The sequence below is a fragment of the Arvicola amphibius genome, chromosome 13 (genome assembly GCF_903992535.2).
Source record: "Arvicola amphibius chromosome 13, mArvAmp1.2, whole genome shotgun sequence".
Lineage (NCBI taxonomy): Eukaryota > Metazoa > Chordata > Mammalia > Rodentia > Cricetidae > Arvicola > Arvicola amphibius.
The window spans coordinates 36,487,562-36,513,129 of NC_052059.1; the positions used below are offsets into that span (position 1 = coordinate 36,487,562).

The window sequence follows — 25,568 nt, forward strand, 5'->3', positions numbered from 1 at the left end:
ATTAAAATAGAGTCTTCCAGGTGAGCAGCTCCAAAATCAGGAAGGTTCACCTTTTGCAAAGGCTGTCCTCCACAGTCCTGCCACATGTCAGTTTTGGTGCCCTCATAGGTATGGTATTGTATGGTATGGTATGGTATGGTATCGTATCGTATGTGTTCCTTCATTTTTGATCACGACCCCAGTTGACCACACTCCCTAAGAACAAGTAGAGAGCTGTAATCGTTGTTAACCTTAGTGTGTAACAGTAGCTGGCACTGCCTTGAGGCAGAAGTGGGTAGTGAATCGATAATTTGATAAGGAGAGATGCTCCTCGATTTGTGATGAGTGGCATTTCCAGCATGGCTCCAGACCTGAGATGGACAGACATTTGGACAGAAAACGGTCGGTTGGTCTGGTCTCTCAGCAGGAGAAGTCCAGCATTCCAGAAGCATAGCAGGGTGTAGAGTTGAACAGGGAGCAGGGTTATCACGTGATGATAACCATGGAGGTGGGATTTACGGTAAACCGCTGGATCCAGGAGACAGGTTCAGCTAACCTTGCTCGGAGCATGCTCTAAGTGTGCCGCCTTCAAGCCGTGAACATCCGGGGGGGGCAGAAAGCTGTGGTGGACTTTTCTGCCCGTTCTGTCTATACCAGCTAGCACTTGGTGTACCGAGGAAGGCCTTGCCTTCTGAGCCTTTCCTATGCCTCTGAGCCCAAGGGTACCAGGTCCTTGACATGGCTGTGCCTGTGTCGACCACACACATTCACTTACCTGCTGCTTCCTCTGCTTCCTCCAGAGCATGAATTAGTGGGGGGAGAGGGAACTGAAAAAACACATGCCTGTAACCCCAACTCTTCTAATGGAGCAGGGCAATTGCCCACATTCAGGTCTGGCGTTTCAAGCCAGCCACGGTCTCACAGAGTGACCCTTAAAAAAAAAAGCAAACAAAACAACTACAAAACCATTTAATAAGCCTAGCCTTTTAAACAACTTATCAAGGGCTTGCAGCCCCGCATATGCTCAGAATGCTTACTTGGCCCGTAGCTGATGTCCTGATCCAAAGGCTGCTTTGTAATAAGTATTGACCGTCCCATGTAAGTTTACAGAGTGCTGTACGAGAAATGAACAAGAAAATACCTGCTTGTCAGCCTCGGCGGCTGAATGGTCTTCGTCGCTGGAAATAGTCTTTGTGGTTGAAATTTTAAAGAAGACATCTTGCCTAGAGCTTTTTCTCTCCCATTTTAAAAGGCAATGAGAACCAAATATTTCTGTCTGCTCACTTGCCTAAGTTCTGACTCACAACTCTTAACTTGCCCTTTACCCATCTCTGAATGCAACTATAATCCTAAGCATGCTTCCCTGACATGGGCTTTCCCACTCTCTCTTTTTTTTAATTATTTATTTATTTTATTTCATGCGTATTGGTGCCTTGCCTACATGCATGTCTATGTGAGGGTGTCAGGTCCCCTTGAACTGGAGTTATATATAGATGGTTGTGAGCTGCCATGTGGATGCTGGGAATTGAACCTGGGTCCTCTGGAAGAAGAGTCAGTGCTCTTAAGCACTGAGCCATCTCTCCAGCCTGCTTTTCCACTCTTTAAAGACTGTCCCACCCTCTTATTTTTCACAGATTTCCTGAAGGTTTTCTAGGACATAAGACGTTTTTTAGACATGTGGCCTTAATTTATCAAATCCATACTGCGTGTGTTTCCTCATGAACTCAGTTAAATAGAGATTGTATACATAAAAACATCAGGGTTTGTGTTCAATGCACTTGTGTCAAATTCAGCTGTGTGTGTGTGAATGTCCATCATTAATGGATGGAAGCAAACTATATTTATTTGTGAAACCTTTTAGCATCTCTTCAGATTCTTAAAATATTTTATGTGTATGGGTGTTGTGTCTGTATCTCTCTGCATTACATGCATGCAGGGCCTGTGGGAACCAGAAGAGGGTGTTGAATTCCCAGGAACTGAAGTTAAAGATTGTTGTTAACCTTATGTGGGTGTGGGGAGTTGAACTTGAATTCTCTGAAAGCAGCCAGTATTCTTAAAGGCTGAACCACCTTGTCAGCCCCAACCCTGTCCTAATTTAAAACAAAACAAAACAAAACAAAAAAAACAGCAAAAACAATTTACATTACGTTTGGTGTACATGCCTGTAATCCTGTATTTGTGGGGCTGGATGAGGCAAGAGGGTCGCTACAAATGCCAGGCTAGTTTGGGCTACAGAGTGAGACCCTCTCTTAAAAATGCAAACCAAGACAGAGAAACTTATTTTCTATTTGCAAAAATAGCATTTTAAAATACCTTCGTTAATTTAGTCATGTGACTTTAAATAGCTCTTTCTCAAGGAACTGTAGCTGGTTTTTCTATCGGCTTCTTTGTTCCGCTAAATGATTAATACTAATTTCCTTTCCAGCCGTACACTGAGTACACACTGGGCGCTAGGAAGCGGGGTGGATCTTTGAATGCGAAATAAGCTGCCTGTTGAACGGTTAGCCCTGTGGCCTCATGGTAAAGGAAACGATTATAAGAAATACAGGTGGCGGTGAATAGGCGCGTGGGGAAATAGGAAATCACGGTTGCTTACTTCGTAAAAGCTGGTTTGCACTGCGATTTCATTTGTTTTAAAGGTTAGCAATAATTTTGGTTGGACATTAAAATGTAGCTCTTGATGACCATGTCTTAATGTAAGAATAAACTGGAGACACAGCATCTATTTTACATATGGTATCTACAAGAACTTTTCTTTTGAAATGAAGCCCCATCAAATGTTCATGCAGAAAAACCTTATATGGCCTTGTTTAAATAATTAAATATGATCATTATAAGAGAAGTTTTAAAATAATTTGAAGTATTCTTGACACATAAAACATACATTTTATGGGACACCAATGTTGTTTTGGTGCATTATCTAGTGTATGCTCAAACATAATTTCTCTTCAGACACTTCATTCCTTAACTGCCTGTGTCCATCTCAGTATTCGTATTTTTAACTAAGAATGAACAAATATAATAAAACAAAAAATGAAAATACGTTTGAGGAGCAACATTTATGAAATGTTAGTTTTGCCTCTACTCAGTAATTACTGTAATAGTCAAAGCTGCATTTCCCATCTAAGTGATAATTTAATTTTCATTTAGTTGAATTAGAGGGTGGGCGTGTACAAAACTATTCAGTATGCATAGTTTTTTCCTTGCCTTTGCATCTGTCTATATAAACAACACAGCTTTGATTAAAATTTTTGGGGTGTGTGTGTGTGTGTGTGTGTGTGTGTGTGTTTGCATCTGTGCCAGTGTTCCAGGTATACATGGGGAGGTCAGAGGACAACTTGGGGAATTTGTTCTTTTCCCATAGGTGTGAGTTAAAGGTATTGAGCTCCGGTTGTCGGGATTGTTGGCAAGCACCTTTACTCACCTACCCATCAGCCCCATCCAGCTTTCAGTTTCGATGGTTGCTGATTGGTTAACCAAACCCTGGCGAGTACCCAGTTGTGAGAGCTCTGAGTGAGATGGGTGGGGCCAGAGCCTGCTCCCAAGGGGCTTGTGTTCAACAGGGCGCCTATACCAAGCACAGAGAGACCTCAGCAGTACGGGCTAGAACAGCATTTCTCAACCTGTGGGTTGTGACTCTTTGGGGGTGGAACAACCCTTTCACAGGGGTTGCAAAAGCTATTTACATAACAACTTACTGTAATGTAAGATGTTTACATTACAATTCATAACAGTAACAAAATTACAACGATGAAGTAGCAATGAAATAGTTTTATGGATGGGGGTCCCCACAACATGGGGACCTGTATTAAAGAGTCGCAGGATTAGGAAGGTTAAGAACCACGGGGCTAGAATTTTTAGAAGTGATCTGAAGGAGATTCAGGAAAAGTCCTGCCTGATGTGTGAGGAAAGGCAGAGGAAAGCTATTTTTACTTAAGTCTTTGTAGAAATTTCTCCTTTATTTACACTTTTTCTCTTGGATTTTTGAGACAGAGTTTCTCTATGTAATCACCCTGGCTGTCCTGGAGCTAGCTCTGTAGATCAGGCTGATCTTGAACTCACAGTGAGGTGCCTACCTCTGCCTCTCTAGTGTTGGGAGTTAAAAGTGTGTGCCTCTACTGTTCAGCTTTTGTTTTTAAAGTTATTTATACTTAAAAAAATTTTAATTAGGAAAAAAGTGAGATAAAGGTCTTTGTAATATTTAAGAGTTTATCTACAAGAAAGCTACAGACATATTACACTGTATCTCAAAGAGTGTGTTTACAAGAAAGGCGGTGGGTGGTGGCACACGCCTTTATCCCAGCACTCAGGAGGCAGAGGCAGGCAGATCTCTGTGAGTTTGAGGCCAGCCTGGTCTACAGAGTGAATTCCAGAATAGCCAGAAATAAACAGAGAAACCCAGTCTCCAAACAAACAAAAAACCCCAAACCAAACAAACCAAAAACAATAAGAAGGCAAGCACTGCTGACCCATTCCTGTCCCAGTAACTCTGAAGTAACAGTTTTACTCTTTGTCTGACCTCTAAACTTTTTATTTTTGAGAAAGGATCTCATGTAGCCCAGGCTACCCTTGAACTTACTGTGTAGATGAGGATGGCCATGAACCCCTCTGTTCTTTCTATGTCCACTCTGAAGTGCTGGGATTATAGATGCTCTAACCTCCAAGCATTTTATCTTGCAGTGTGATGGGCAGTACATTCCTCTACCCAGCTTACAAGGCATAGCGGTGCTGAACATCCCTAGCTACGCAGGAGGCACCAACTTCTGGGGTGGAACCAAAGAGGATGATGTAAGTAGCATAGTGGGCTTAGAGTTTGTTTCCTCAACGGTCATAAAGATCACTAGAATGTCTGTTTTTTTTTTTTTTACTGTGCTTTGTGATATTATTTTCATATCGATATTTACCTGACAAATGTTTTTACAATGTTTGGAAGGTGAGAGGTGGAATTCATAGCGTCTTATGTCAACATTCTCTCTCATGAATACACCCTAAAGTTTCTCCGGAGTTCTGGCATTAAAGGTGTGCACCACCACACCTGGCAAGGTGTGGGACTATTTCTGTTTCCTTTGTGTATATCCTTGTATTATGAAAGGAAAAAAAACATAGTCATGTTTGTGTGGTACAAACACAGTTGCTCTCAAAAGAGTGAAAAGCACAAGGATTGATGTGGACATACCACAGACAGTCATATATTGCCATGGTCTGGAAGACTTTTACCCCGATTTCGGCTTCAGGGTCAAATGAGCGTACAGGGTATAATGCCCATGCCATGGCTAGATTCTGGCTCTGCTGAAGTATAGCAACCAACCCACCCATTCTTTTTTCCAGTAGAACACCACTCAGATATTTTAAAGGTGTGAAGTCAATGAGAGTAAAATAAAGTCGACACTCCTAAACACCCACTAGGTACTCAGAAGGGCTTTATAGTCATTATTTAATATCCACATAACTTCTAGAGAGTGCTGAATGAGACGTTTGACTACCCTGTGGATGCTGAGCCCCTTCTTGGACGGATGTTTATGTTAAGCTGTCTGTGGTGATCACTTCCCTGGCCTGCTACTTTCCGACACTCACCTCCTCCTCACTGTCTTGAGGTTTTTAGTGTCTGTGTGGCAGGGTTTGGGGTTCCCTCTATCTAAACCATGGGTGGAAATGAGCATCATCGATTTTCCCTCCTAGATATTCGCTGCGCCGTCATTCGATGACAAGATTCTGGAAGTCGTTGCTGTGTTTGACAGTGTGCAGATGGCAGTATCAAGGGTCATTAAACTGCAGCATCACCGGATAGCACAGGTTGGTGTCCCTGATCACAGCTCACTGTATTTCCTGGGTCATGGAGCATGGAAGGAAGCTGTCTCCAATGACTACTGTGCTGATAAGTAAAGTACTGTCTGTCTGTCTGTCTGTCTGTCTGTCAGTGTCGGTGTGTCATTGCAGTGGTAAAGCATAGAATTCCATTCCACAGAGGCGCTCAGGCTGATCTGTATTCTCCGGTAACATATTGGCTTTTATTTCAGTGCCGTACAGTGAAAATCACCATATTTGGTGATGAGGGAGTCCCTGTGCAGGTGGATGGCGAAGCGTGGGTGCAGCCTCCAGGGATCATCAAGATCGTGCACAAAAACAGAGCCCAGATGCTGACGAGAGACAGAGTACGTAACAGTGTTTCCATGGTAACCTTTCATCCTGTGCACACATTGTGGGGAGCATTTTGCGTGCGAGTGCAGTGCCCACACAAGCCAGGAGGGGGCATTGCACCTCGCTGGAGCTGGAGTGATTGTGAGCCATCTGATGTAAGTGCCGGGTCCTCTGCAAGAGTTGTGCGTGCCCTTCACCATGGAGCCATCTTTCTGTCCTTCATATGCTTCGAGAATTTTCTAAACTACTTCTTAAAAGTTGATAGTTACAAAAAAAACACCTGAAACATTGAGAGGAATTTAGATTGTTCCTTAAATATGCCATTTAGCCCGTGTGCATCTCTGAGCTTATTGAAGTTTTAACCATGAGCAAAGGTTTACTCAGTTTTGTTTTAAATTAAAATGAATTTTTACAGTTTTTAGGTGTATCAAGCAATTAAGTAGAAAGTACATAGAACTCTAATTCTATTTCTGTATATTTCTTTCCTTCTACCCTCAGCACACATAAATCCCTATTGCTGATATTTTGTATTTGTGGCGCAGTTTTTACAGTTGGTAATTTAATAATATATTGTTAGCTGCCAGACATGGTGGCACTGTCTTTTAATTCTAACACTTGGCAGGCAGAGACAGGTCAAGCCTCTATTATCTCAAGCCAGCCTGGTCTACATACTCGGGGCCAGACCAGCCAGAGATATACAGTGGGAACGTCTTAAATACACACACATACGTGCGCACAAGTGCACCTACGTGCACGCGCGCGCACACACACACTTTCTCTCACACATACATCTCCTTCTCCCTCCCTCCCTCCTTCCCTCCTAGATGGCATTACTCTCCCTGTTGTTTCCCTGTGCTCCACATTCTTATTCTCTCTCTCTCTCTCTCTCTCTCTCTCTCTCTCTCTCTCTCTCTCTCTCTCACCCTTAGCCCTCGCAGCCATTGATCTTCCTCTAACCATCTCTATATTTTGATCTCCCCCCCCCCCCCACCAATAAAAAGCATTTCTCATTAAGGTTAGCCCTTGACAAATACGGCTGACACTATCCATAGTATCTAGTAAAAGAGTAAAGTAAAATAAAATTACAGTTGATCACTAATTGAATAAATAAAGATTGAAGCATGCATGCTCCTTATTAATACCAGTGTGTACTAGACGTTCTTTTAGGCCACCAACCAGTTTCCAAATCATGACAGACACTTATTTTAATCATGAATGCTTGGCCTTATCTTATGCTTGTCCTACTAGCTCTTATAACTTAACCGGTTTCTCATTATCTACATTTTGCCTCAGGACTTTTTACCTTTCTACATCTGTAGGTTCTTTTTTTGTTTTTTTTGTTTGTTTGTTTGTTTGTTTGTTTGTTTTTTGAAACAGGGTTTCTCTGTAGCTTTGGAGCCTGTCCTGGTACTCACTCTGTAGACCAGGCTGGCCTCGAACTCACAGAGATCCGCCTGTCTCTGGCTCCCGAGTACTGGGATTAAAGGCGTGCGCCACCACTGCCTGGCATCTGTAGGTTCTCTTCTATGACTAGCTGACTACTTGGCTTCTAGCACCAGGCATATCCCTCTCTTTCTCCCACATTCTCTTCTCTCTTTTTCTCTTCTCCTTCTAGATTTCTCCTCCTCTTTACTCTCTGCTGGCCAGTTCTGTCTATCCCTCCTGCCTAGCAATTGACTATTTATCTCTTTATTAGACCAGCCAGGTGCCTTAGGCAGGCAAGGTGAAACAAATGCAACTGTAATTAAACAAATGCCGCACAAACAAATGTAACACATCTGTACATGGCTAACAAAAGCAACAGAAACAATTGTAACACACCCTCACATAGTTAAAGTAATATTCTGCAACATAAACAAATGTAACATATCTTTGCCCAGTTAACATCAATGCGATAAACATCTTCATTGGTTACATTACTCCTTATCGTGATACATTGAAAAACTTGAAAAAATCCCTTTCACTAATTTAGGTTTTAGAGTATAGCAAATCACTCAGAGTTTCAGGGTCATTCATGTAATACCTAGCTATCATATATCTTTTTTATCTATATCTGTATGTATATTATTAACTAATTAACTTATTAACCATATATCTATATTTGTATATATGTGAATATACACACATATATAGCTGCATATACACATACATACACATATATATTTATTCACGCATGTATACTCGTGTATGAGCATACATATGTATTCATATATGCTTACACATGTGTTTATGCACAAGCATACATACATGAATATATACACGTATTTCTATATCTGTACACACATATACATACATACATATATACACGAGTATATACATGCACACATAAGTATATACATAAATATATATACAGTTAGCTATATCGGTATACACACATATACACATGAATACACATATATACTTAATGCACAAGTATACATACATGAATATATACACATATATCTGTATCTGTATATACTATATGTATCTCTATACACACACACACACACATGTATGTGTGTATACAGATATATGGTTAATCAGTTAGTTCTGTCAGTCTCTGAGCGCTAACTTAGCCGTTCCATGCAATCCTGGTCTAAACAGGCCTTTGAAAGCACTCTGAAGTCTTGGGAAGACAAGCAGAAGTGTGACGCTGGCAAACCCGTTCTTCGAACCAACCTGTACATCCATCCCACCGCCGACCTGGCAACGGAGGAAGTGTCACAGATGCGGCTCTGCTCCCAGGCCGCAGAGGAACTCATTACTAGGTAAAGTGCTTCTGCTGGAGTTTTGGCTGGTCTCTGTAATCTGTGTCTTACATAGCTGGGAAAGCGATGCTGGATGTGCCCTGCCACACAGTGCACTTTTCGTTAGTGTTTCTGTTCTACTCCACGTTGTCCTGTAAGCACTCTCTGTGGATGGGATGTTGGAAGAAGTCTGGGAGCACACACAAAGGTTTAGGACCACACATAAGTTATCTTTCTAGGCAGAAAAGAAAGAAATCTTTAAAAAAGAGTTTGATGAATGTAAAAGATCTAAAAATCGGCCAGGCAGTGGTAGCACACGCCTTTAATCCTAGCACTCAGGAGGCAGAGGCAGGAGGATCTCTGAGTTCGAGGCCAGCCTGGTCTACAGAGTGAGTTCCAGGATAGTCAGGGCTACATAGAGAGAAACCCTGTCTTGAAAAAAAAAAGCAAACAAACAAAGGTATAAAAATCACTACAACAGCACTATTCAGAGTGGAAGAAAGGCTGTGACGAGATCCTTGACCCCTCTTCACCTAACTTAGCTTCCAAGGGGGAGTGGTGAATTCTCCGTTTATTGGCTCTGTGTGTGTGTATATATATATATATATATATATATATATATATATATTTGATCTCTGTGAGCCTCCATGTCTTCACCTGCAGATTTGGGAAAATTTATCATCGTGGGCTGTGATCATAAAATTCTATAATATGTATAGAACAGCAAGTAGGTAGTAAATACGGTGAGTTGTCCCTTGGTGTGTCTCATCTGCCGTTTCCGCACTGGGGTGAAATTGATTGAACGCCAGCTTAGTGTGGGCAAGGCCCTGGGCTCAACCCAGCACCTCAGTAAACCAGCAAGCAAGCGGATGTCCTGGAGACTTGGAAGCCACCCTGTGTTTGTGGCCTTTCTCGCTTATCAGCACTGCGGTCTCCAGGCAAGCGGAGGCGCTTCTCAAGGCGAGTCTTCAGCAGTGCCCCAAGTTGTTTATTCGGTCTCATCTTTACTTTTAGGATTTGTGATGCAGCCACAATTCACTGTCTGCTGGAGCAGGAACTGGCTCATGCAGTAAATGCATGCTCGCATGCCCTGAACAAAGCCAACCCACGCTTCCCGGAGGTGAGGATTTAATGGTAAATTCCCTTTCCACAGATTCTTTTGGTATTTCAACTACTTACCATCCTGTAGAAACCCTCGCGGTGAAAGACGGTAGTGTCTTTCTGTTGCTACGATTACAGTGCTAGCCAAAATCACCTTGAGGAGGAAAGAGTCTTTGACTTACACGTCTCCGCCATGAAGTTAGCTTAGTTACTCAGGCAGGAACCAAAGCAGAAGCCATGGAGGAACACTGCCTACTGGCTGGCTTCTCAGGCTCACCTTTGGCTGCCTTGCACCTCAGAGGACTATCTCCCGCCAGGGGATGGAGGTCAGAACACAGCTTGCAAGAGCTCTTTCTCTCTTCCACCACGTGGGTTCAGAGTTGGCAGGCTGGGTGGGAAGCACCTTGACTCGCTGAGTCGTCTCATGGGCTAACGCTGTCTGTCCGCTGTCGTCTTTCCTTCTTCCTCTGCCTTCACCCTCTCCCCTGGATCTTAAAGGAAAAACCTAGAAATGACCACATGCACTTGGTTGGAGAGGTGCAGTCATTTCTTGGTTGTGTTCTGATACTGAGTGTCATTTTTCACTGAGTTGTTCTCTGTGAGTTCCAGGCCAGCCTGGTCTACAAGAGCTAGTTCCAGGATAAGACTCCAAAGCTAGACAGAGACACCCAAATCAAAAGAAAAAAAAAAGGATTTTTTGATTTAACTTTTATGGGAACATTTATGTATATTTGGGTTCCATTGTATATGAACTTGTAGTAGGAGTTGTGAGCCTGAGAATATATACATTTTAAGTCATCCTTTTGATTCTTTGATATACTAATTAACAGAAATAACCATACTAACAAACCTGTGTATGAAAATTTGAATTTGTTGTAGAATTTTGATATCTTTAAACAATCATTATAATGAGAATAAAATTTACTGGATTTATTGGTGATGGAATCCTCATTTACTGTGGAAATATATATCTTTGTTGTTTTCTAGAGCCTCACGAGAGATACTGCCACTGAAATAGCCATCAATGTCAAGGCTCTATATAATGAAACAGAGTCTTTGCTCGTTGGCCGGGTTCCTTTGGTAAGGAAAAGAAATGATTGCTAGCTGTTCTAGCTGGCTTCTTTGCCTGTGACCCAAAGCAAATTAAAGAGGAAAGGGATTGTTCCATTTTATAACTCCCAGGTCCTAATCCATCACTGAGGGAAGTCAGTGCAGGATTCTGGAGACAGGAAATGAAACAGAGACCATAGAAGAAAATGGTTTGCGTCTATGCTCACGTCTCTAAGAGCCTAGAGCCAGGTGTCCAGGGATGATGCTACCCACTGAGAGCTGTGCCTTCTTTCAGTGGTGATTTAGAAAATGCCCTACAGACATGCCACAGGCCAGTCTGATGAAGGAAATTCCTCATTTGAGGTCCCCTTTCCCCCTGTGGCTCTAGGCTTGTGTCAAGTTATCCCCTGATTCTAACTGGGACAGTAGTGCAGATGATGGGCTAAAAATCTGAGCCTGGCTTTGTTAGTGAGTATGTGAACTGAGCAGACCCCTGACCTCCATTCTTGACCTCCCTTTCGGCCAAACTTCTGCCTTCTGGAAAGCCATGCTAACCTTTAGAGCTGTGATTCGGGCCACCATGTTCTCATGCCACTCCTCTCTCCCTGGTCAACTTTGAGAGATGTGAGATGTTTAAAGGATAGTAGACATCCCTCAACTCTTCGTGCGTGCACACATTTAGGAGGAGTCAGTCTCCCAGCGATTACTGGAAATACAGTTGGCATGGCCATTCAGACTTGCCCTGTAAACACTGTGTTTCAAGCACTGTTTTTGTTTTAATTCAGTTTGGCCCTGGAAATCAAGCATATGAAAGTGTGAATCTGGCAAAAGCCCACAGGCCTGGAGCATAAATACAGACCAGCCCTTTCTGTAAAAACTCCTGAGTGGTTTTTTTGAATGTTCCAACATTGGATCCTGTCCCCACCTGTAGCTGGGTTGTGGCATTAGGTGTGTGGAAGCGCAGATGCATTCGCTGTCTCTCCCTTCCTTGTATCCCTTCCAGTCATCTGAGAGCATTTCTTCTCATAGTAGTTTCATCTCTTTGGGCAAATACAAACCTAAATAAAATGATGGAAGTCATTAACGCCATCCTACTTGAAGCGGTGGGTTGGGGAACTGGATTCCCCGCCTGGCTGTGGTCCCACGAGATGCTGCCACTGGAGCCTCCTCTCTGCTCAAGAGACCTGGAGGCTTCCGTTGGGGCCAGTGCTCTTCACCACCTCCTGGGGCCCTGAAACAGCTTCCCAGGCTCAGGGTGGCTGTTACCACTCCTGCTACCCAGAACTGGGAGGAAGAAGCATTGGTTACTCCTTTCTTGGCTATCATTAACACTACTTTTGTTGACCAGAATCTTCTATTGCTTTTTCCACAGTAAGCCCATCAGAAGTCCTGTTTTTAAGTAGAGAAGTTCTTCTTTGTGTCCCTTCAGGTCATTCATGATAAGAAATAGAAGCATAACTTTGTTCTTTACACCAAAAAAACTCCTTTGCTCTAGTGTATTATAATTAGTGATTATATTATGTTAAAATATAAGACCCTCCCCCTCCATCTCTAATTTTCTGTGATCCTCAAATATAGATGCTCGCGTTGAAATATGTCCCAGTAAAATTTACCTAAACTTTTAGCAATAGTGATGTTACAGTAGTTTATTGTATTTGAGAACAACTAAAGTTTATTTTTCGTTTTACTTCCAGAACAAATGTGAAAAATCATCTAATCAGTTTCCTTATACTAAAAGGAAAATGGTAAATGTTATACAGTAGAGTGGAAAATCTCATTATTTTATTAACTACTGGGAGATACTTTTAGTATCATGGAGAGTCAACAACAAAAAGATGCTTATAAAAACCATAAAGATAATCTCAGAACTTTCCTTTCTGTTATTCCGCGAACACCGGTGTAGGTACTGTAGAGTTTTAAAATGGTCTGTGAAGGTCCTGGTTAGCAGAAAAAGCCCTCAGAAGTGTTCTAGTCATGCTGTGCTGTTTCTAACACAGAGGAAACTAAGTGCCTAACACAGTACCCTTCCTAACTCTGCGTAGTTAGTAACCACCCAGGACTAGAATCTCACCTACTGCTTTCTAATTCTGTGTATTGTAATGACCGCCTTTGCTTAGTTATTATGAAAAACAAATGGCAGTTATATTCTCTCTAAAGTATCTACATCCGGCTTCAGGTTGCCAGCCCCTTGGCTTTCAGCTTTATACTGATTTTGTAATAGTTCTTCATCACTATTTTTTCTGAGATTCATTTTTCCCTTAAACTGCTCTTTTGGCTTTTGAGATTATTTTTTTTGTGATGTGTTTTTTAGATGACAGGTTATTTGAGTTTTTAAAACTGTAATTTTTTTTTTCTTGGAACAAAGTCCGTGAGCCATAAAATTTTTGACCCATATGTGACAGTTCACAGATAATGTGCTTGGGAGCAGTGAAGGAGAAAATTGCAGTGGGGAAGGGAAGGGCATCATGTCCAAGGAACACTGAAAGCAGCACTTTGGGAGGGAAACTCATTGAGCTCCGGTTGCACATGTCAGGCACATGTCAGGACTGGGAGGTAGAGTGGAAGCCAACAGCTTATTATCAGAAGGAAGGATGCTCTTAAGTGGCCTTGCTGTTCCATGAAGTTGGTTGCTGAGTCTTGCTTTGTTTTGGTTTCTCCCTTTGCCCGTGACTAGCAGTTGGAATCTCCCCATGAAGAGCTGGTATCCAGTGCCTTACACTCTGTGGAGGTGGAGCTGCAGAAGTTAACGGAGATCCCCTGGCTTTATTACATCCTCCGCCCCAATGAGGATGAGGTATGGAAAACTCAGCCTGCAACGAGACTTTAGAGTTTGAACTGACTTTTGAAGAAGAGACATTTCACGGAAATGAATTTTGAATACTACTTTGAAATGTTTTGCTGTTAAGGGAGGGAGGAAGGGCTCTTTTGTGAGCATGGGCAGTTAGTAGAGTGGTACAAGGTGAGTCTTCCAAACCCATTCGTGCTGGCTAGTTTTATGTCAACTAGACACAAGCGAGAGTTGTTTGGGAAGAGGGAACCTCAATTGGAAAACCCTACCAGGTTGGGTTGTGGGGAAGCCTATAGGGGCATTTCCTAGTTAGTGATTGCTGGGAGAGGGCCCAGCCCATCGTGGGTAATGCCACCCCTGGGCTGGTGGTCCCAGGTTCTATCAGAAAGCAGGCTGAGCAAGCCATGATAAGCAAGCCAGTAAGCAGCCCCTCCATGGCCTCTGCATCAGCTCCTGCCTCCTGGTTCCTGCCCTGTTTGAGTTGCTGTCCTGACTTCCCTCACAGATAGATTGTGATATGGAAGTATAAGCTGAAATATAAACCTTTTCAGCCATGGTGTTTATCACAGCAAGAGAAAACCCTAATTAGGACACCGTTCTTATTTTATCCCTATTAATAAAGTGGGGTTTTCTTTTCTTCCCATAACTCCTAAAGCCGTGACTTTTTTTTCTCCCCGTGGTTTGAACAGGAACCTCCAATGGATTGCACCAAAAGAAACAGCAAAAGCACAGTCTTTCGCATCGTGCCAAAGTTTAAAAAGGAAAAGGCCCAGAAACAGAAAACAAGTTCACAGCCTGGTAAGTGGCCCCACAGCGGAGGAAAAAAATACGTTACTGAAAAAGTATCAGTGAGGGGATGAGGGGACGCTCTTGGACTAGGTAGCGGGAGCATTTCCCAGCACTGCAAATATACTAAATACCACTGAATTGTACACTTCGGTTAAAATGCTACATTGACCCATGCAAGCTATATCATACCCAGCATGTCCAGTAGTGGATGAGAATGTGTGGTTCCAAATGGAATGAGAAGACAAGTGGCCACTAGTTCCTTCTGTGTGCCCAGCGGGTCAGTGTGTCCATTCAGACGGGTCTTTATCTCCTCAGCAGCTGCTTCAAACATCAGAGTGCAGCTTCATTTTCTTCTCAGAGTTAGAAATCCAGATCGCGTTGATGAGGGGGACATAGACATGTTCTTTTACTCGGCCTGCTAAATATGTTTCTTCACTGAAGTTACAGATCCTCTTTTCCCGGTTTCCAGGACAGCGCTCCACCCTTTGAAAATGCCGGTGCCCGTTCCTTCTGTACCCTGCTACTTTCCTGGTCCCCTTCCCTCAGAGTTGAACTGGATGCCCTCTATGCCAGCACCTTGGGAGTTCTATGTCTAGATCTGCTTTCCACAATGAAATCACTTTATAAATTCTTAGAAGAATTTCATTAATTCTTCTGAGTTACCACTGTGGTCTTTATTAAAAAAGTGATATAAAACCTTACATCTATAGGAATAGCTATTAGATGTGCTTAAAAACCAAATACAGCCAAAAAAAAAAATAGGGTTTTATTATGCTAACTCACATTGAATAAATGGTTTAAAAAAACGATTATCCAAACTAAAAAGTAGTATAATTCAACTAGTCTTGGATAGTAGCAGTCTGAACAGTTTTTAAATGACATTAAAGTGATCTCTAGCCATTTCCTGTAGCCATTTCCTATAGCCATTTATTGTTCGAATTGTCAAGAACAGTAGAGTCAGTGAAGGCGGCACTTGAAGCAAGACCTCAAGTAGAAGAATGTATAGAACCACGTAGCCCCGATCATATTTTAATTTTAACACTTGGAGCTCATTTCTCTTTTTTATTTTTAAATATTTATTAATTATGTATACAATATTGTGTCTGTGTGTATGCCTGAAGGCCAGAAGAGGGCACCTCATTACAGATGGTTGTGAGCCACCATGTGGTTGCTGGGAATTGAACTCAGGACCTTTGGAAGAGCAGGCAATGCTCTTAACTGCTGAGACATCTTTCCAGCCCCCTTGGAGCTCATTTCTAACTAAGCATTCTCACCCGTGGTCTTAGGAAGGCAAGGCATCAGAGCTCATTATGATTTTTGCATCCTTGATCCTAATGGTGCAAAGTTAATGCCCTAGCGCACGTTGTATAGTTCAGCTGAGAAGCTGGCCTGCAGCTGAAGGCGTGAGTGCAGGCGGCGCACATTCTTGTACCGTCACAGCCTCCTCGCATCCATCTGCCGGCGGTCCGTAACCTGCATGGGGAGGGGAGGGCAGCTTCGCGAAGCACCGCCTTCCGCCTGCCCTATGCTAGCGCTGCTGCTGTCTGTCTCGCATCTTCTGTGGCCCACCTCTGCTTTGTGACTGCATCGCGCATGTGGAAATTAAGGGGGTTTTGCTCTTAACTTTGGTAGTTCAGAATTGGGGCACAGAGGAAGTTGCTGCTTGGCTGGATCTGCTCAATTTGGGAGAGTACAAAGAAATCTTCATCCGTCATGACATCAGAGGGGCTGAACTTTTGCATCTGGAAAGACGAGATCTTAAGGTATTCTCTTTTTTCCCCCCTCCTCCTTTTGAGCTTCTCTTTGGTTTTGGAACATTGCTTGCAACACAGAACCTTTTCTCCCTGTGTGTCGTCTGTCACGTGCTCCCAGCTTGGCTTGTGTTCTGCAAACGGTTAGTCATCTCACATATTCCTTGTTCCTGATCTGACTTTGGTGTCTGCTTTTCCAGTGAGAATGTCAGCAGTGTTTTCCGGTCAGAGCCATTCTCTGCCGCTCATCGCTGCAGCTCAGCATGCACCCGATCACCCGTCTGTGTCCATTGGGGTTGGCTGCTCCTGTCCTAATGTTTCCAAGTTGCTCGCGTTTCTGCTTCTCATTGTGTTGCAGCTGCATGGATGGTGGATGGCTATTGTTGGGAAAGGCTAAAAATGAATTGAATGTAAGGTTGACTAAAAATTAATGTAGAATACCAATCAGAGCGTCTTCCTATTATATGAAAGTTTCTGTGAGACAACAGTGGTATTTTAGAGTCTTATGATTTTGTTGTGTTTCTAAACTGGACTTTAGAGGTTACATGAATAACCCAACCAGTAAATCAAAACTTCCTTTCCATGACGCATTGTTGATATCTTATTAGTTTCAAAAAGAAATGACCTTTTTTTTTAGTAAATGGAGCTAAAGATCTGCATAGCTGCTTTCCCAGTCACGTATGCCAAAGCAGGGGAACCTTTCTTTGATGCTGCACAGGAATGCCCTGGTTTTCTCTGGGTACACACCCAACAGTAGACCAGCCGAGGCAGGATTATTCTGTCGAAGATTTAAGACTGGAATGATAGGCGCTGGAGAGATGGCGCAGTCAGTTAAGCTGTTCCCCTGCAACAAGCACAGGAACCAAAGGTCGATCCGCGGTAACGTGTGTCTTAAACCTCAGAACTGGAGTGAGTAGAGACAGGAGGGTTCTCTGGCCAGCCAGTTTAGCCGATGATCTCTCTAAAGTCAGTGAGAGACCCTGCCTCAAAAAATGTGGTCACGAGTGATAGAGCAAGGCACATGTTTCCATTTTAAACTGCAACAAATAGCACAGCTGCATCAACCCGTCCTGATAGATTATGCTCTGGAGTGCACAGTGATGGCTCTTTCTAGCTCAGTCGTGACTGGTGTGCTTTCATCTGCATAGTTTATCAGAAATCTTGGTCCAGGTAGTGGCTAGTGTGAAGTTCATATCTTTATTATGGAGTTGTACAGTGCTTTAGCAGATCGAAAGGAGAATACTATTCCTACCTAAACATTGTTAGCTATAATAATGATAAAAATAATAGATTAATATTTAATAATAATTATCCTGTGTGTCCTAACTGATGCAATTCAGAATACACTGAGTTAACGTTTGTAAAGCAAAGATTGATCTCAAAACTTGAATGCATGCATGCGTGCACACACATGACGTGTGCGCAGAGCTGTAGGGTCTCTCTATGGCTAGTGCGCACGGGCCTTTCGGTAGCACTGTCAGGTTGCAATATGTATTGGCTAGTCAGTTGCCTGTTAAGGATTGTGCCAGGGTCCCTCAGTGCCATTTGCCTTCTAGAGGCTCACTTCATATGTACGCTGAACTTGTATATGTTAAAGTACACCCAGATACATGTTCACGTTATGTGAATCCATATACAGATACATACTCGAGGCACAGATGCGTACTCATACATACACATGTATTGAATGTAGCAAATATTTGCCAAATATTCAAACTCATGCATACACAGAAGTACAAAAGTAAGGGAAGAAAGGAGGTGGTTAAGAATTAATTTACTGATCTTTCTCATTAGCTTTTCTTGATTTGCTTTTGTTTCCTTTGTGATTTTCATGCCAATTATACTCTCTCCTCTGACATGTTCCTTTAGAAATTTGTATTGCCACTTAACCCTTTTGGTTCTCAACTAGGGTATGGGTGACAGGAAGGGGACGTTTTTTACAGAGGAGCCTCCCGGAGCACAAAACCCTGAAACTGGAGAGCTGCATCCCTGTCCTCTGTGTCTGAGCTGTCCAAAGCAGCAGACCATAGTACCCTAGTTCAGAAAATGCCAGGAGAGGATTGCCTACTGCAGAGCCGTCTCTTCCCCTCCCCCACTCCCATTGCTTCAACGCCTACCGCTGAATACGTCAGTGACTCTTAGTCTCCTCCAGCCCTTGACCTCACAAGTGAACTTGAGAATTCTGTTGCTAGCTGGCTGCTGATACTTGCGTATCACAGAGGGAATAGATCCCCATGTCTCAAGAGGGACTCTCATCTTCTGTCCCTCTCTGTGTCATCCCCAACTCTGCTTTGTTCTGAATTATGCCCCTAGCCCTTTGGGTGTTGGAAGCAGAGATACCCAGAGTCAGATTTAGCACCTCCCTCTTCCTGGCCCAACTCACCATTCTAGCCAAACTCTTAACACTGTAGATTCTGCTCCATCTTTGTTCCCAAGTTCCCAGGACCGTCCTTCACTGCATTCCACATCCTCCCAGGACCGTCCTTCACTGCATCCCACATCTTCCCAGGACCGTCCTTCACTGCATCCCACATCTTCCCAGGACCGTCCTTCACTGCATCCCACATCCACCTTCTCATGGAGGACCACCTTTCATCTTGATCTTCTCGCTGTTCCTCTGTCTCCCCAACCCATAACCCATGTTGGATCACTGATACGTTGCCATCTCCAAGCAAGCATGTTGTTTTTCTGCTTCTTCCAGCAGCCCCTTATTCTTGGGAGAACAATGGTGTCCATCTCTGTGGAGGCCCAAACACTGCCTGTTTACTCCCTCTTGTTACTGGCCCATGACCCGTCCACTTTGACCTCCTTTCAGTTGCTTGAAAATATTGTTTCTGACCATAAGGATATGTCCTCATTGCCTGTTTCTCTTCACCACCCCTCACCCAATCAGCTCCTTCCCAGGGCTTGGTGCAAGCGTCCCTCCCTTATCACTGGAGGTCACTAAACAACTGAAGATAATACCCAGACATTTGGCAAAGAGATACATTGCTAACATACTGTAGCAGAGGGGAAGGCCGGCAGTGGAACACAGTCAGGAGGGTTACTAGAGGGAAAGTTGTGTATGGGTGGCTGCAAAGGTAACTCAGTATCTTCAAAAGAGTTTTTGGCAAAATTTTGTCTATTCATCCAAAGAAACAAAAAGTCAGAAATAAAGTATGATAAATAAACCAAGTATAAAGGTCTGGAGAGACTGGGCAGGAATCTAGCCAAATCCGTGAGTCCCAGGTTCAGAGAGATCCAATCTCAAAGCCAGCAAGGCTTCCAACCCAGCCACAAAACCTTCAACCTACAATCTGTCCTGCCTGCAAGATGTACTGGGGTAAAGGTGGCTCACAATGTGTGGGAGTGGCCATCCATGACTGGGCCAACCTGAGACCCACGCCACAGGAGGGAGCCCACCCCTGACTCTGCCTGGACGGCCAGGAACCAGAGTCCTAAAACCTTTGAAAAAGATAAAGAAGAAGGAGACATTGATATCTGGCTACTACATGGACATACAAGCCACACACCTGTCTGCATACATACGTCCACACACAGACACATTCCACATAAAAACTACATATACGGTGATATAAGTATATGATAACCCCGCTAAAATGACAGCTATATCAAATGTCGAGGCAAATCTTTTATCATAACTTAACAGCTAGAAGACATAAAGATTTGTCCAAAAGTAAGAAGCTGTAGCAAAGAAGCCAATGTAACCTTCTAGTAAACGTTCCTCCCATTGTACCAAAGCAGTCATTCTGAGTAGAATACCAAAGGTGTGTTTATATGGCCGAAAAATAAGATATTTCGGGAGGCAGAGGCAGGCGGATCTCTGTGAGTTCGAGACCAGCCTGGTCTACAAGAGCTAGCTCCAGGACAGGCTCTAAAGCTGCAGAGAAACCCTGTCTCGAAAAACCAAAAAAAAAAGGTATTTAATATTAAAATATATTCTATAAGCTGAGGACTATATTACTACAAAGTCTAAAGAACAAGTCTTCTGCTTGAATAACTCTGAAGGGTAGCATCTACATTTCTTTTTGCAAAAAAAAAAGAAAAAAAATGATTTTTTTTTTTTTATGTATGTGCATATGTGAGTGTCAGCCATGTGTAGAGTACCCACAAGGCAGAAGGCACAGGATGCCTGGAACTGGAGTATAAAGCATTTGGCATGGGTGGTAGGAACTGAACTTCTGTCTTCTGGAAAAGGACCAAACTCTCTTAGTCACTGAGCCCTCTCTCCATTTACACTGCATTTACATCGCAAATGTGTGGATTGGCCTTGCCTTCAAGTGTGATGCTTATCACACACCTGTGAAGTGTGCGGAGCCTTACCCTGGTAGCACAGGAGAGCGTCTGTTTTTCCCGGTCAGTTAAATTTGATAAAAATGTTACCCTGCAATGATCTCACGCTTGACTAGCACTGGCTATGGAAAAGTTGTTTTCCGGAAGGATTTAGAGTGATAGTTATTACTACTGCTCTAAAGTGAGAGATAATGTGTGCAGTGTGCATGGGGTTCATTGAAATCAGCTTGATCTGCCTCATTTATAAATTTAAAAATAAGTTCAGCTCTTACATTAGAGACAGAGCCAAGTGAACTTTCTTAGAACATTTCCGTTTTGTGAACAAGTCATCTCGCAGTTAACTCTTTGTTGTTGTGGTTGTTGGGGTGGAGGACGTTCAGGAAAGAAAGGAGAGAGGAAACAGGAGAATCACTTAGAGGCGCCAGGGCCAGCTAGCCTGGCATGCACTGAAAATACTGACCTTGCCTCAGAATACTGGAAGGAGAGAACCGACCCAAAGTTGGCCTCTACATGGTCACTGTAGCATGTACATGCCCGGAATCATACATGCACATGCACATGCATGCATGTGCGCACCCCCCCTCCCCCACTCACACACAAATAAAGAATATGTAATCAGACCCTTCAGTCAAATCAGGACTCCTGATGCCACTACAGATAAATTTATGGTTTAAGTTTTAGGTAGGGGCACGGGCATCTTCTCCAGGATTAAGTCTCACGGTGTTTTCTCCCCAAAGCCTGGGTCTCACGTAGCCCACGTTGCTCTCCCTTGCTCTATAGCCAAGGATGACCTTGAGATCCTATCCCACTGACTTCTGTCTCCTAAATCGCAGGCCTTCAGGCCTGTGCCGCTATGCCTGGCAGGCCGCAATTGTTCAGTCTAATAGAACACAAGACATAAATAACACACAAAAGCTGGGTCTGGAGGCACATAATTCTACGTGGGGAAGCTGAGGCAGGAGAATCGCTGAATTCAAGAGTAGGCTGGGCAAGGAAGCAGGGCTCTTCTCCAGAAGGAAAAGAAGGAAACAGAATGTGTGTGCGCATGGACACATAAAAGCATGTACCTGGAGAGACCTGCCCTCCTCCAGCATTTGCCTCAGGTGCAGAAGAGCCTGTCCTTAGAAAAAGAAAAGGGGAAGGAACCATATTAGCTTTGACTCTTGAATAGTGTCCCTAGCTGTACATAATTCATGACGGCACCACATTTAAGAGGGTTTTGTATGGGACATGGTATCTTTTTATTGATTGGTCCCTTTCTCAGTTTCAGGCTGTTTTTGCTTTAGTAGCTTAGCCTTTCACCTGTCACTTCCAGAACCATTGACTAGAAACTGTTAAGAAAATGGATGAGGTAAATGCTAATTATGCTGATTACTAATTGAAATTTTAATTTCCAGTCTTCCTTATTGGTAAACCTGCCTTCTTTCTCCCTCCCTTCCTTCCTTGTATCTTTCTGGGTTTTTTTGTTTTGTTTTGTTTTGTTTTGTTTTGTTTTGTTTTCTTTCTTCCTTTTTTAGGACCTGGGGATCCCGAAAGTGGGTCACATGAAGCGAATTCTCCAGGGAATTAAAGAGCTCGAGAGAAACCCTCCCAACTTGCTCTGAGGTGTGGTTGCACCGGTGCTATTTCCTGGAAGAGAAGTCCTGGGGACTCAATACAGAGTTCTTGGAAGCCACTGCTGTTCTCGTGATTTCCTGGTAGATGCGCACCACTGAAGCACCTCTCTGGATTGGAGTTTTGCTGTGGGAGAAAGTTTGGATTTGAGGTATTAGAAAATCATATTTGTGCCAAAAACAAGCAAGAAAACAACCCCACCCATTCCACGAAGCCATTTTCTTATTGTGCAAAGCTGACATGCTAGAAAATGCTCGCAGAAGGGAGAAGCGGGAGGAATGGTTGGAGGCAGTTGCCTCTCTGTAAGGTGGAATTGCTCGCCCGCTGATCCTCCACTTTCCCTAGAGCAGGACTGGCAGGAGGTTCTTCTGCGCACCTGCAGCTGCGTCAACAGTATGCAGCCGAACCGTCTCAGGCCTCCTCAGTGAAGGCATTGGCTCCCGCCTAGACACGACTGGTTAGGAGATGAAGATGGGAATTGTATTTTGAGTGTTTTCACCCTAAGTTCCCAGTATCCACTGGTCAAAGAGTATGGTGAGACCAACCCATCACATACTATGAATGACGCAAATTTAATGCACGACGCTCCTGCCTGAGTTGTCTTTCTTTTTCTTGCATGTCATTGTATATTACTGTAGTACTCCAGTAGCTGTAATGTCTGTTATAATGGAATTTAATTTATTACCACCTGACTACTCAAGCACTTTTTGGTTGGTTAAGGGCACTTTTCTTCAGTGTGGACTTTGGAGAGAATATCCCACACCTAAGACTCTGTGAACGTTCACCTGTGCTGTGATCAACAAATGATGTACATCTTATGCAGACCAAATTGATTTGCCTCACCCAAACCATAGGTGTGTGCATTCAGAGAATTGTTGGGCATTTTCATAAGCTTTACACCTCTGTTGCCCAACAAAACTTAAATTGTAACTTTCTAAACCTCACATTTTGTTCCCATTTTTTTTTCATTTCAGTTTGATAACCATTTTGAGTTTCTGTTTGAGTTGGTAAGACTGTTGGCATAGAGGAGTTGTCCAAGGTCTCAGCTGAGATTTGCACCCTGAGTTGTCTGTACTAGCTGAAGCAATTACTGACACGAGGAACTTTAATGGAAGATTTTAATTTTGTTTCTTAAGGGCTCTTGTATTACTATTTCACACAAATTTTGATAGTCTATCAGGTAGATAATACTTCCCTTTTTAAAAAAAAACCATTATATGTCAATGTTGCTCAGTAGAATTACCAAGTATTTGAAAGCCAAAGGTATATATTGTCAAAAAAAGTTTTAAAAAAATCTTTTTAAGTGTTTTCTGGTCATTATATGCCAAAAATTAATTGGAATATTTGCAAGTTCTATATATAAGAGAAGCAAGCAGGTTGCTGGTCCAGCGGAGACCATTTTGATAAAGTAAATTTGCTAGGTGCTTAGTAGATAAACATGCCCACACATGTGTACACATACCTGCCCATATACCCTTACCTGCATATGTACACTTATTTACATAGTGTCTTGAGATACAGTATCCCTGATATTTTCTAGACAAATATTTGCTCAATGTTTGACATTTCATTTTTATTTCTAGCGTGGGTATTTACTAGTAAAAAAAAAATCATAAAATTTAGATACCTTAAACAGGGCAAAACCAAAAAAAATCAACAGACAATCTCGATGGGTTCCTGACCATATAAGTATGTATGACTATATATTTTTTAGCTAAATTGTGCACAATGGAAATTTTCCAAAGATAATTCATATCAAGGCTTTTGAGCTGATAATAGGCCAACCATTTAGCAATTTTAATGTTATGCACACCTGTGAAGTTGAATGTGCCCTTTGCAATCCCTTTTGTATACCCCCTGGTGAGAACCCTGCCAGCACTTTCTGTGAAACCAGATTATCGTAGGTCAGATTCACAGAACTCTCCCCAGATCATTGCTCAGGAGAAAAGGCTAGGGATGTGGCTGAGGCTCCAGCATAAAGAGTATATTACTATAAAAAAAAAAAATGAGTTTTCACCTTCCCCCAAATACATCTTTGTCAACAGAAAAAAAAAAAAAACAATGTTCTATTGATTATTGGGCAGTGATGGGCTTTTCATTTGTTTGATAATCTTTTCAGTTACTGCCAACACCTTTTATGTATTCTGTAAAATCCCAGCTCATGGAAACTTTAAATAGAATGGCTTTGGGATGATGGAAATCCTTTAAGATGACAACTTGGACGAGAGGTTTGGTCCCATGTGAACGTTTTTCTCTGTAATCCATGTCTGCAGGTGTCAGGGCTGGACTCCAGCGAGTGCCGAGGCCTGCTTACCAGCAGTGTGCTCTCAGAGACTTCGTCTGTCTCCGCTAGTGTCATAAGAAAACCATCTCATCCTAAGTAGGGTTTCAAAAACAGGACAGTGGGGATTGCCTCTCGCTAAGATCCAGTCACATCTGGGAATGTAGAGGACTGTGTCTTTGATCCTTGCTGAAGTGGAGAGAGACTAGATGCTCACCTGTGCACCTGTCTGTAGCTTGCTCTTCTCTCCAAATTATTTAAGGTTCATTTGTTGCTCCCCACCCCCACCCCAAAGGAAAGGAACAGAGTCAGGTTTAAGAAACTCCAGGTGACTCGGGTGACTCATCTGCGTCCACCCAAATTCTCACTGCCTTCTGTTCCCCTTTCTTCATTACCCAGTGAAACCTTTCACCTCCCTGATTTCTTTTTTTTAATGTCATGAATCATTTAGCAAAATGTTGGGGCCAATTAAATAAATTTTCCGTTTGCTAGATAATAGAACTGAATTGACGGGTTAGGTCATTTAGAAACATATTGCTGTGGTTGAGGAGAGACAAACTGGGTGTTCAGATCTGTGCTGTCTGGTATTTCAGTTGCTGGATGCCTGTGGCTATTAAATTTGTTCATTCTTACTAGAAACTTCATTTATTAATTGTACCACCCACATTTTGAGGGCCCTGTAACCATAGATGCAGAACATTTCCACCGTTGCAAAAATACTCCATTTGACAGCAATGGACCAGGTCGCTGCTACTCAAAATATGGTCCATGGGTCATCAGCGTTCATATTATTTGGGAGCTTACAAAAAATCGCAGAAGCTTGAAGCGGACAAGATGGTTCAGCAGGTCTAGCAACAAGTTTGATGCCAGATGCCACATAAAAGTGGGAGAAGAAAACCCACTTAGAGACTTGTCCTCCGGCCTCAGTATGCCCACCACAGCATGCTCACCCACATGTGCCATCCATACACACACAACAATAAATAAATGAATGCAGAACCTCAGGTCCAGTCCAGATCTGCTGAACCCAGATTTTTCTTTTAGTCCCATTTCTCCAG

General features: G+C 42.9%; 1 protein-coding gene across 2 annotated transcripts in view; it reads left to right on the top strand.

The window, feature by feature from the left end:
- Nucleotides 1–23,611, top strand: part of Dgkh (diacylglycerol kinase eta) — a 157,675-nt gene extending 134,064 nt beyond the window's left edge. Inside the window, exons 21-30 of one of the 2 annotated variants that reach the window (XM_038310038.1) lie at nt 4,660–4,767; nt 5,659–5,772; nt 5,997–6,131; nt 8,701–8,864; nt 9,858–9,963; nt 10,932–11,024; nt 13,669–13,788; nt 14,472–14,580; nt 16,204–16,334; nt 22,133–23,611. In XM_038310038.1, coding sequence (XP_038165966.1) covers nt 4,660–4,767; nt 5,659–5,772; nt 5,997–6,131; nt 8,701–8,864; nt 9,858–9,963; nt 10,932–11,024; nt 13,669–13,788; nt 14,472–14,580; nt 16,204–16,334; nt 22,133–22,219 — 1,167 coding nt within the window. In that variant the 3' untranslated portion in view covers nt 22,220–23,611. The remainder of the gene's footprint in view (nt 1–4,659; nt 4,768–5,658; nt 5,773–5,996; nt 6,132–8,700; nt 8,865–9,857; nt 9,964–10,931; nt 11,025–13,668; nt 13,789–14,471; nt 14,581–16,203; nt 16,335–22,132) is intronic. The other variant, XM_038310039.1, reaches the window with a different exon arrangement.
- The last annotated feature ends 1,957 nt before the right edge of the window (nt 23,612–25,568 follow it).